This window comes from Crocuta crocuta, unplaced genomic scaffold (assembly GCF_008692635.1).
Source record: "Crocuta crocuta isolate KB4526 unplaced genomic scaffold, BGI_CrCroc_1.0 scaffold45, whole genome shotgun sequence".
Classification (NCBI taxonomy): Eukaryota; Metazoa; Chordata; class Mammalia; order Carnivora; family Hyaenidae; genus Crocuta; species Crocuta crocuta.
Window position 1 is genome coordinate 4,240,116 of NW_027530544.1, and position 12,737 is coordinate 4,252,852.

At 39.0% G+C, this 12,737-nt stretch overlaps 1 protein-coding gene across 10 annotated transcripts in view; it reads left to right on the forward strand.

Annotated features, from left to right (window-relative positions):
- The window catches only part of DRC9 (dynein regulatory complex subunit 9), a 93,784-nt gene that overhangs the window by 17,045 nt on the left and 64,002 nt on the right, over positions 1–12,737 (forward strand). For 9 of the 10 annotated variants that reach the window (XM_077767646.1, XM_077767644.1, XM_077767643.1 and 6 more), the window contains 2 exons: positions 3,074–3,202; positions 11,042–11,123. In XM_077767646.1, coding sequence (XP_077623772.1) covers positions 3,074–3,202; positions 11,042–11,123 — 211 coding nt within the window. The remainder of the gene's footprint in view (positions 1–3,073; positions 3,203–11,041; positions 11,124–12,737) is intronic. The other variant, XM_077767653.1, reaches the window with a different exon arrangement.

Sequence of the window (12,737 nt, forward strand, 5' to 3'; positions counted from 1 at the left end):
AGCAGAATTGAGTAGTTGCAACAGAGAATGTATGGCTTGCAAAAAAAAATTTATTTTATTTATATTTATTTATTTTATTTTATTTTATTTATTTATATTTATTTATTTGTCCTTTTATAGGAAAACCTTTCAATCCCTCCATCAGAGGGGTAATGTTTCTTGTCTTTATTTTCTTTCATAGTTTATTGTCAAGTTGGTTTCCATGTAACACCCAGTGCTCATCCCAACACGTGCCTTCCTCCATGCCCATCACCCCCCTTCTCCTCTCCCCCACTCCCATCAGCCCTCAGTTTGTTCTCAGTATTCAAGAGTCTCTCATGGTTTGCCTCCCTCCCTCTCCCCAACTGTTTTTCCCCTTCTTCTCCCCCATGGTCCTCCGTTAAGTTCCTCCTAATCCACCTGTACGTGCAAACATATAATATCTGTCCTTCTCTGCCTGACTTATTTCGTTCAGCATAACACCCTCAAGTTCCATCCACGTTGCTACACTTGGCCAGATTTCATTCTTTCTCATTGCCATGCAGTATTCCATTGTATAGATAAACCACATCTTCTTGATCCATTCGTCAGTAGATAAACACTTAGGCTCTTTCCATGTATTGGCTATTGTTGAGAGTGCTGCTATGAACATTGGGGTCCATGTGCCCCTATGCATCAGCACTCCTGTGTCCTTTGGGTAAATTCCTAGCAGTGCTATTGCTGGGTCATAGGGGAGTTCTAGTGTTAATTTTTTGAGGAACCTCCACACTGTTTTCCAGGGGTGGCTGCACCAGTTTACATTCCCACCAACAGTGTAGGAGGGTGTGCATTTCACCACATCCTCGCCAGCATCTAGAGTCCCTGTTTGTTCATTAATGTTTCTTGTTAAAATCAATCTGGCTCGGATTTGTATACATGACAGAAAGGTATCCAGCTTATAAACACCCAGTCTTGTTAATGTCCTTTTCAGTCTCCATGTGATGGCTTATATCTTTTCAATTGGTTTTTTTCACTTTGGTGTACTAACTTTTTTCTTAGTATAGTTTTTGAATCTTTTTCTTGGAACTGTTGTTAATAAATTATTATGTAAAATAGTGAGTGTAACTCTTGCTGACTCTATATCAAAACATTAAATAGCAGTTTTTAAAATTCTCTACCCATGAGAATATTATAAACAACAATGGACTAGGAGTCAGGAAACCTGAATTATATGGTTATACTTCTTTCTCAAATTAGTTATGTGAACTTAGGCAAGCTATTTAAACTTCCTGAGCCTGGGTTTACTCATCTCTAAAATGTGAGGGTTTTATTAGCTCTTTAAAAAATTTTTTGAATTATTTATTTATTTTTGAGAGAGAGAGATGAGGCACCCAGGTCTCTGTTGGTTGAGCGTCTGACTTTGGCCTAGGTCATGATCTCATGTCTCATGGGTTCAAACCCCACATTGGGCTCTGTGCTGATGGCTCAGCTTTGGAGTCTGTCTCTCTCCTCCCTTCCCCCATTCACATTCTGTCTCTCTCCCTCTCTCTCAAAAATAAACAAACATTAAAAAAAATAAAATAAATAATAAAATATAAAATGCAGCAAAATATAATTTTGAGGGAGAAGACAGAGAAGAGAGCAAGCAAGGAAGGGGCAAAGAGAGGGGAACAGAGGATCCAAAGTGGGCTCTGTGCTGACAGGCTGACAGCAGCAAGCCGATGTGGGGCTTGAATTCACAAACTGTGAGATCATGACCTGAGCCAAAGTTAGATGTTCAACTGACTGAGCCACCCAGGTACCCCAAAATGCAGAAAAATATAAATAATGAAATAATGAATACTTAAATGTGTGTAAACACCAAATCTTAACATTTTACCATGATTGCTTTAGCATTTTTTTCTTAAGAATTTATTTTATTTTATTTTAAAGGTTTATTTCTGAGAGATAGAAAAAAAAGAGAGAGAGAGAGAGAGAGAAACGGGCACAAGTGGGGGAGGAGCAGAGATAGAGGGGGACAGAAAATCCAAAGTGGTCTGTGGGCAGACAGCAGCAAGCCCAATGTGAGGATCGAACTCACGTACCACAGGATCTTGACCTGAGCTGAAGACAAATGCTCAACAGACCAACAGGCACCCGTGTTTGAAGCCTCAGATGCTAGTCTCCCTCACTCTTCCCCCAAAGATGAACTCTATTCTGATTATGGTGTTTATTATTCTGTTATGTATTGTGATACTTTCATTAGGTATGTATGTGGTTTATTTAAACAGTACATATAGTTTTAAATGGGTTTTTTTTTAATGTTTATGTTTGAGAGAGAGAGAGCACGTGTGAGCCAGCAGGGGAGGAGCAGAGAGGGGAACAGAGGATCCTAAGTGGATTCCACATTGTCAGCTCAGGCGCCACATGAACTTGTGAACTGAGATCATAACCTGAGTTGAAGTTGAATGCTTAACAGCCTGAGCCACCCAGGCACCCCTAGTTTTACATGTTTTTAAATATTGTATAAATAATATCATACTGTACATTCAATGTTTGTTAGTACTTGGTATGTAAACTTGATCCGGTTAAGGAAGTTCTCTTATATTTCTAGTTTGCTAAGAGTTTTTGATGTTTATTTTTAAATGAATGGGTATTGATTTTTGCCAAATGCCTTTTCTGCCATCTCTTGTGATAGTCATGCTTTTTTTTCTCCTTTTGCCTTTGTTTATGTGATGAATTCTAGTAATAGACTTTCTTCTTGGTTTATTTATTTTTGAGAGAAAGCATGAGCGGGGGAGAGGCAGAGAGAGAGGAAAAGAGAGACCATCCCAAGCAGGCTCCACATTGTTAGCCTGGAGCCCGAAACAGGGCTCTATGTGGGGCCCAATGTGGGGCTTGAACCCATGAACTGTGAGATCATGACCTGAACCTAAGTTGGATGCTTAACTGACTGAGCCACCCAGGCGCTGCTCTATTAATAGACTTCCTAATGTTAAACTATTCTTGCATTCCAGGAATAATTCCAACTTAGTTCTGATTTTCATTCCAGATCTTAATTTGTGTGACTTCTGTAACCCTTTGTAAACATAAGGAAATTTATCTCATTAACTCATCTTTCTTGTTTCTCTTATAGGCAGTTTTTCAGTGATGTAATTACGGAAACCATGCAGGAGCTGCAGCAGTCAGGCACTTTCACCAGTCTCCTGGAAGCTTTGGGCAAAGAGAGGGAAAACAAAATGCATTTCTATGATAGTATTGCCAGGTCTGAGTAGTATCAGATTTATTTGCTATACTGTATTTTAAAGTGCTATAAAACTTTTTTTTTAATTTTTATTTATTTCTAGGAGAGAGAGAGGGACAGCGTGAGCAGGAGAGGGTCAGAGAGAGAGGGAGACACAGACTCTGAAATAGGCTCCAGGCTCTGAGCTGGCAGTCAGCACAGAGCCCGACGTGGGGCTCGAACCCACGAACTGCGAGATCATGACCTAAGCGAAAGTCGGACGCTTAACTGACTAAGCCACCCAGGCACCCCTTAAAGTGCTATAAAATTTTTACCAGAAGTCCTTGATTTCTAAAGCAAATCAAATTTGGGGCCTTCCAGGGAAGATAAATAGAACTCAGAAATTATGGTTCTAATCTTGGGACAATAATTAATATTTCTGGGCTTCAGTTATGTGTATCTACAATATGTCAATAATATTCTTCCATTACAAACTGAGGGTTGATGGGGGGAGATGGGAAGGGGAGTGATGGGCATGGAGGAAGGCACTTGTTGAGCTGAACACTGGGTGTTATATGGAAAACAACTTGACAATAAACTATGAAAGAACAAAAAAGAATATTCTTCCTATTATACAGTAATCTTTCTTTTTTTAAAATTTTAATTCAAGTTAGTCAACATATAGTATTCTATTAATTTTAGGTGCACAGTATAGTGATTCAACAATTCCACAGTCATCCTGTGCTGATCATAACAAGTGCACTCCTTAATTTCCCTCACCTATTTCATCTATCCCCCCCACCTCCCTTCTGGTAACCATCAGTTTGTTCTCTATACTGAAGAGTCTGCTTCTTGGTTTGTCTCTTTCTCCCCCTCTCTCTGTCTTTTTTTTTTCCTTTGGTGGTTTTTTGTGTTTCTTAAATTCCACATAAGTGAAATCGTATGATATTTGTCTTTCTCTGACTGACTTGTTTTGTTTAGTAGTATACTCTCTAGCTCCAATGGCAAGATTTCATTATTTTTATGGCCAAATAATATTCCCTTGTATATATACCACATCTTATCTGTTTATTTATCAATGGGCACTTGGCTTACTTCCATATCTTGGCTATTGTAAATAATGCTGCTATAAACATAAGGGTGCATGTATCCCTTCTGAATTAGTGTTTTTGTGATCTTTGGGTAAATACCCAGTACTACCATTACTGGATCATAGTGTAGTTCTATTTTTAACCTCTATACAGTTTTCCACAATGGCTGCATCAGTTCACATTCCCACCAGCAGTTCAAGAGGGTTTCTTTTTCTCCACATCCTTGGCCAACACCTGTTGTTTCTTGCGTTGTTGATTTCAGCCATTATGACAGGTATGAAGCGATATCTCATTGTAGTTTTGATTTGCATTTCCTTGATGTTAAGTGTTATGAACATCTTTTCATGTGTCTATTGGCCATCTCATGTCTTCTTCTGAAAATGTTTGTTCATGTCTTCTGCCCATTTTTTAACTGGATTATTTGGGTTTTGGGTGATGAGTTTTTACAAGTTCTTTTTATATTTTGGGTACCAACCCTTTATTGGATATGTCATTTGCAAATATATTTTCCCATTCTGTAGGTAACCTTTTGGTTTTGTTGATTGATCAAATTTTGCTTTTTGTTTCCCTTGCCTCAGGGGACCTATCTAGGAAAAGTTGCTACAGCCAGTGTCAGAGAAGTTACTGCCTATGCTTTCTGTGTGCTCTTCTAGGATTTTTCTGGTCTCACATTTAAGTCTTTAATCCAGTTTGAATTTATTTTTGTAGATAGTGTAAGAAAGTGAGCCAATTTATTTCTTTTGCATGTTTCTGTCCAGTTTTCCCAAGGCCATTTGTTGACAAGACTGTCCTTTTTCCATTGGGTTTTCTTTTCTGCTTTGTCAAAGATTGACTGACCAAATAATTTTGGGTTTATTTCTGGGTTTTCTATGCTGTTTCATTGATCTGTGTATCTAGTTTTGTGCCACTACCATACTGTTTTGATTACTATAGCTTTGTAATATAACTTCAAGTCCAGAGTTGTGATGCCTGCCGCTTTGCTTTTCTTTTTCAAGATTTCTTTGGCTATTTGGAGTCTCTTGTGATTCCAGAAAAATGTTAAGATTGTTTATTCTGGTTCTGTGAAAAATGCTGCTAGCATTTTGATAATGATTGCATTAAATATGTAGATTGCTTTGGGAAATATAGACATTTTCACAGTATTTATTCTTCCAATTATGAGCATGGTATGTCTCCATTTCTTGGTGTCGTCTTCAATTTATTTCATCAGTGTTTTATACTTTTCAGAGAACAGATCCTTCACCTCTTTGGTTAGGTGTATTCCTAGGCATCTCATTATTTGGGGTTCACTTGTAAATGGGATTGTTTTCTTAATTTCTGTTTCTGTTACTTCATTATTGGTGTATGGAAATGCAACAGATTTCTGTACATCAATTTTTTTTAATTTTTTTTTTATGTTTTATTTATTTCTGAGAGAGAGAGAAAGACACAGCGTGAGCAGGGGAGGGTCAGAGAGAGAGGGAGACACAGAATCTGAAAACTTTTTTTCAGCTCCAGGCTCTGGGCTGGCAGTCAGCACAGAGCCCGATGTGGGGCTTGAACCCATGAACCGCGAGATCGTGACCTGAGCCGAAGTTGGACACTTAACCGACTGAGCCACCCAGGTGCCCCTCTGTACATCAATTTTGTATCCTGCCACTTTATTAAATTTGTTTATCAGTTTTAGCAGTTTTTCGGTGTAGTCTTTTGGTTTTTCTATATAGTATCCTGTCATCTGCAAATAGTGAGTTTTACTTTACTTCTTCCTTACGGAAGGATGCCTTTACAGCAATCTTTGAATTCACTGAAAAAACATGAACAACAGCAGGTGATAATAATAAAAAGCATGCCAATGGAAGTTTTCTTTTCTAGACCCTTTCAACTAATTCCAAAGAGTTTCATACCTTTAGAAATTGAGCACAATCAGATGATTTTAGGACCAAGATAAAATTCTTCTTGGAGCGCCTGGGTGGCTCACTCAGTTAAGCATCTGACTTCGGCTCAAGTCATGATCTCACGGTTTGTTGGTTCGAGCCCCGCTTCAGGCTCTGTGCTGACAGCTAGCTCAGAGCCTAGAGCCTGTTTCAGATTCTGTGTCTCCCTCTCTCTCTGACCTTCCTCTGCTTACGCTGTGTGTGTGTGTGTCTCTCTCTTTCAGAAATAAATTTAAAAAAACATTAAAAAAATTCTTCTTATATGAAATTTCAGTACTCAGAATGAGAGTTTTTATCTTGTTTGCATAGGTGGAATTGTATTTCCTTGAGTTATTTTCTCTTCCTTTTACCTTAGTATTGGTAATAAATTCTGTACTAGGGATTTTCTTTTTTTTTTTTTTGAGAGAGGGAAGGAGAATGTGCATATAAGCAAGGGAGGAGAGAGAGGGAGAGAAAATCCCAAGCAGGCTCCATGGGGCTTCATCTCCATTGATCATGATCTGAACTGAAATCAAGGTTGGACACTTAACCTACTGAGCCACGCAGACATCCCTGTACGAAGGATATTTTGACAGTTACATTAATTAACACATGTACAGACTTAAGATAGTTCTTAGTGCATAGTAAGTACCCAATAATAATAACAGCTAGTACTGTAGACTTAACATTGTAAGTACATTGCTGATGGGAGAATGAATTGGTATAATGTTTAAAAATCATTTACTTATGAAAAACAAAAATACATGTACTTAATTTTAATTTTATAATATTCACTATGATATATGTACTATTCCATAATTTATTCAACCATTCCTTGAATTTAACATTTAGGTTGTTTCCAAATTTTTGCTTTAGCAAATGATGTGTCAGTGTTTTTCTTTGTACATAAATATACAACAGCAAATGTCTGATCTATTATTATCCCATGAGGTTCAGTCACTACATGTAGAATTACTGAATCAAAGAGAGTCTATACTTTAATGGATAATATAAATCTGTTTAAAGTATTGTTTACAGAGTTTTAACGTGGGGGAAATGTTTATATCACAATTGTTTTCTTTGTGTATGTGAGAAATGGGGTTGGGGGAGAGAGAGAGAGAGATCGTGAGTGGGGGAGGAGCAGAGGGAGAGGGAGAGAGAGAATCCCAAGCAGACTCCACACCCAGCATGGAGCCCAACACAGAGCTCAATCTCAACCATGAGATCATGACCTGAGCTGAAATCAAGAGTTGGATGCTAAACCAACTGAGCCAGCCAGGTACCTCTATGTCACAATTTTAAATAGAAAATGAAAGGCTGGAAATAATATAGTTTTATATAATAAAACTAAAATAATCACATCTATATAATAAAACTTAAAAAAATGCATAGAAAATGAGAACTGGAAGGGCACCTGGCTGGCTCAGTCTGTTAAATGTTAGACTTTGGTTTGTGAGTTCAAGCCCTGCATTGGGCTCTCTTCTGTCAGCTCGGAACCGGCTTTGGATCCTCTGTCCCGCTCTCACTGCCCCTCCCCTGCCTGTTCTCTCTCTCTCAAAATAAAATAAAGTTAAAGAAAAAAAAAAGAAAATGAGTACTGGAGGCTCCTGGTTCAGTCAGTATGTGTACATATATTCAAAATATTTATTATAGCATAATGGTAAAAATCTAGAAATAGCATAAATGTCCTTTAATAAAGGAGTTCTCAAATGATTGTTAATTTTAGGAAATAAGAAACATGCAGCTACTAAAAAGAATAAATTAGAGCTCTATGATTGATCTAGAGGAATGTTCTTCATATACAGATAAATGAAAAAAGTTACAGTATTATGTGTGTAATATGACTCTTATTTAAAAAAAAACTCATCCATATATGTAAGAGCATAGAGAAAGATGTGGAAGGAAATATATAAAAAGATTTAACATTGAATACGTCATAAGAGTGAATCGGAGGGGAGAAGGGAGATGGCAGATTGTCCATCTTTTCCTGTAAGTGCCTGTTCAGTTTTGAAATACTACAGTGTTGCACTTATTACTTGGTAATATCAAAAAAAGTTAATCAAGTAAGAAAAATAAAGGGGCATTTGGGTGGCTCAGTCAGTTAAGCATTCAACTTTAGCTAGGGTCATGATCTTGCTGTTTGTGAGTTTGAGCCCCACGATGGACTGTGTGCTGACAGCTCAGAGCTTGGAGCCTGCTTCAGATTCTGTGTCTCCCTCTCTCTCGATTCCTCTCCACCCGCCCCCCCCACTCTGTCTCTCTCTCTCCAAAATAAATAAAGATTTTAAAAAATTCTTTAATTAAAAAAAAGTTAGAAAAACAAAAATGAAATATGTACCACTATTTGGGAGGGAGTAAATAATCTCAATGTAGACAGTTTACCAGTAATTGATTTTACATATGTGATTATATATAATAATTTCTTCTTTTAATATTTCTTCCAATTAGGCATCAATTTAGATTTACTTAAGTTGGAAAATTATATGTAGATTTGGGCAAATCAGTTACATATTGTTTAGTATTTTAACTATTGTATGATTGGCACGTTTATCATCACGTTTTTTTTAATGTTTTATTTATTTTTGAGAGAGAGAGAAAGAGCGTGAGCAGGGGACGGCCAGAGAGAAAGGGAGACACAGAATCCGAAGACAGGCTCCAGAGCCTGACGTGGGGGAGCTAACCCATTAACCGTGAGATCATAACCTGAGCCAAAGTCGGACACTCAACCAACTGAGCCACCCAGGCGCTCCCATTTGTCATCACATTTAGTGATGGATATAAGATAGACAAGATACTCTATTTAGTTCCTTTTTTAAAAAAAATTTTTTTAATGTTTTATTTCTGAGAGAGAGAGAGACAGCATGAGCAAGGGAGGGTCAGAGAGAGAGGGAGACACAGAATCTGAAGCAGGCTCCAGGCTCTGAGCTGGCTGTCAGCACAGAGCCCAATGCAGGGCTCGAACCGATGAACCATGAGATCATGACCTGAGCCGAAGTCAGATGCCTAACCAACTGAGTCACCCAGGTGCCCCTGTTTAGTTCCTTGAATAAGAGCTTTATTGAGATAAAATTTATATACTGTTAAAGAAATTATTTAGACACATGTCAAAATGGGTAATGAAGGCTTTATTCAGGATTATGAGAGAAATTAGGTTTAACTCTGAAGAGGGGGTCAGTGGATGAAAAATTACTAGGAGACATAAAGAGTAGAGGATTTTTACTAAACTAACAGGATTCTTGCTGAAAGCCCGTTAAAGGCTTAGATATAGGGTATGGGATGAGGAATTTGACCAGATATCCAGGGAGATCAGATGTTGAGGGTGGGAGATTCTCTCTAAACTGATTTAGCAGAAGTCTTGCTAAAGCAGGTTATGCAGGCTGAAGGCAAGGACAGTGGCCTAGGGCAAGACCTCATAGAGAAGAAGGCTCAGAGGAGCCTGATTAGTTTGGTCAAGGAGAGAGTCTTTGTTAATACCAAACATTTATCTTTTCAACGTGTACAATTTTGTGGTGGTGATTTTTGGTATATTCACAGTTATGCAACCGTCACCACCTCTAATTCCAGAACATTCTCATCATTCCAGAAAAGAAAGCCTGTACTCATTAGTACTCACTCTCCATCCCTCTCTTCTCAGCTCCTCTGTTTAGTTTTAAGTGAAGCTTCTCTTCTTGGTAATTATCTTCACTATACAATAAAATCTTACAAAATAATAAGAAAAACACCAGTATATAAAATAGAAAAATGGGTAAAAGACAAGTGTAATGAGTGAGCCCTGGAGAAAGCCCCACGTAGGGACTGGTATGAAATGATTTTTCCTTCTTCTAGGAGCAGGTGTGAAAGACAAATCTAGACATGCTTAAAGTATGCATTCTACCTGTGAGATGTGTGCATTTCTGCCCCTGAGTAAGAATTAATATCATGTAAAAATCCTCTGCTTAAACTCCTTTTGGTTAGGAATCATTCTCACTTAAAAAAAATTTTTTTTTGTAGGGGCACCTGGGTGGCTCAGTCAGTTAGGCGACCGACTTCAACTCAGGTCACAATCTCACAGTTTGTGGGTTCGAGCCCTGTGTCGGGTCTGTGCTGACAGCTTGGAGCCTGGAGCCTGCTTCAGATTCTGTGTCTCCCTCCCTCTCAGCCCCTCCCCAACTTGTGCTCTGTCTTTCTCTCTCAAAAATAAATAAACATTAAAAAAACTTTTTTAAAATAAAAAAATAAATTTTTTTTGTATGATCTCTATACCCAACATGGGGCTCGAACTCACAACCTCAAGATCAAGAGTTGCGTGCTCTTCTAACCAAGCCAGCCTAGCATCCCATTACTTATTTTTTAATATGTGTCCTACTTCTTTATAATTCAGGGGAGACAGATGCTTTTCACTTATACTCCCTATAGTTGGAGACCTATCTGTAAGACACATTCTCATGTCCATCACAGCCACTTACCTCAGCCCTCTAAGCCACACTTTCCTCCTCTGTAAAATAAGGGGATGATAGAGACTACTTTCTAAGATTATTGTGAGGCAGGAATATGGAAGTGTTCAGAATAGAAAGTATTCTTCTTTTTCCCCTTCCTTTTCCTTCTCCTCTTAGCGTTTTCTCAGCAGCAGCTATTTTAGATACAACACATAAACCAGAAACATCCTCCTCTGGTTTACTAAAACAAATCACTATCTTGTAAAGTGTTACTAAAAGTGTATTCCATGGACCAGTACCATTAGCAACATCCGAGAGCTTGTTAGAAATGCAAATTCCAGGGCTCCATCCCACACCTACTGAATCAGAATCTCTGAGGTAGAGCCCAGCCCAGGAATCTGTTTTTTAAGATTAGTGTTGATCCTTGTGCACACTAGAGTTTGAGTAGCACCTCTCTAAACAAATTATTCTTAATCCTTCTAGGGAGGAAAAAGGAAGAAAACAGATAAGATCACTTCAAAAACAGCTACTTAATGTCAAAAGAGAACGGCATGCTGAAATACAGGTAAGAATTACCGGGCCAACACCAAAATTTACTGAGCTGAAACAGCTATATAGAAGCCATCTTTCTTCCCTTCCCTTCCCTTCCCTTCCCTTCCCTTCCCTTCCCTTCCCTTCCCTTCAAAGGTGGGAAGTCTGTCTGTATAAACCCTTGAAGTTTCACTACTTCAAAAAACAAGCTCTCCCTTTTACCACAAACCTTGGATCTGTACCTGACCAAATTGTCCCTCCCCCATTTTATATAGGCAAAAGCACACAGGTACACTTGACCAACACTGGCCAGCCACTCAAGTAGACAGTTAGGTCAGTTCTGTGTTACTTGTGGACAAAGGCATAGACTATCAGATCCTGTAGGAAACAGGATTTAGGAAACAGACGATTTCTCCCTCCACCTTGAAAATAAAATACACTTCAGGGGATGCATGAAGTAGTTTAGCGGGGGATCCCTAGGAAGATGGTCCATTGTCAGACTCTTCTCCATCAGCCTGTGCATCCAAAATTCTTCCTTAGGTAACATGGATGGCTTTTTATTTTATTTATTTATTTATTTTTAAACAGTCTTTCTTGCTGTAAGAACTCTTATAATGGAGCCTAGTCCTTCTCCTGCTAGTGCCTTTTGTGCCACTGGAGTAACACTGCGCTGTTTTGTGTGGGCTTCTCAAATTCTCTTTATGCTGGGAGCTGCACTGGCCTCGCTGGATGACAGTCACAGTGAAGAAACGGTAGCGTTTGCACAGCTCCTGCCATGAGAAACAAAAACTGGTATCTCCTTCTGCTATTACTGGCTCATGTTGGAAATGAGGCTGCTGGTATTGACCAGGCCTCACAATATTCCAGATCAGATTGATATTCCCCACACAGATTGTTCATAAGGAAAGGCATATTCCTGCCTTTTCCAAAGAGATTTCAGATGAAAACATTGTGGATGATTGGTAAAAGGCTCTTCCTAAGGGCCTTGCAGATCCAAGACTTACATAATAAAGGGAGCTTGAGTCTGGCCCTGAGACAAAGAGCCTAATTTAGAGTTAAGGGCCGATATCCACCCCCACCCAATTGTTTCTGCCTGGAGCACTAGCTGCCCCACCTCAAGGCATTTGTTATCAAGTATTTGGAGTGACTTATTCTGGCCTTAAATATGCTGATTGCTCCCTGTGGAGGAACCTATTGAGGAATTTCTTTTGTGATTATGGGAGCAAAGGTGTTCTCCTGAAAGACCTGTTTGACCCCTGCTCACAGAGAAGTAACCTCACCCTTTTATGCTAAAAACATTGTCTGGTATGCTAAAGATGCCTTCCTTCCTCATGAGATAAGCATCTAATCACCTACCTTAATCACTATTGATAAAGGTTATGCATTAGTCTTCTACAAATCTATGTTCCGGGTAATTCTTACATATCAAACAAGTTTGTTACCAGAAACCATTGTCTAAGGCAAATGCCACTTCTCTGCCGCCCCCAAACACTTAATGATAAAAAAGTTGAGCCCCAGTCAGAGCGGAGATGCCTGCCTGGTGATCAGAAAGAATCTCGGGGCTCTCTCACTCTCTCCCTCGCCGACACCGTCCATCCTTCAGGGACCCATGGACCTGCCAGAGCCGGCCTCTGACATCTTTATAAAT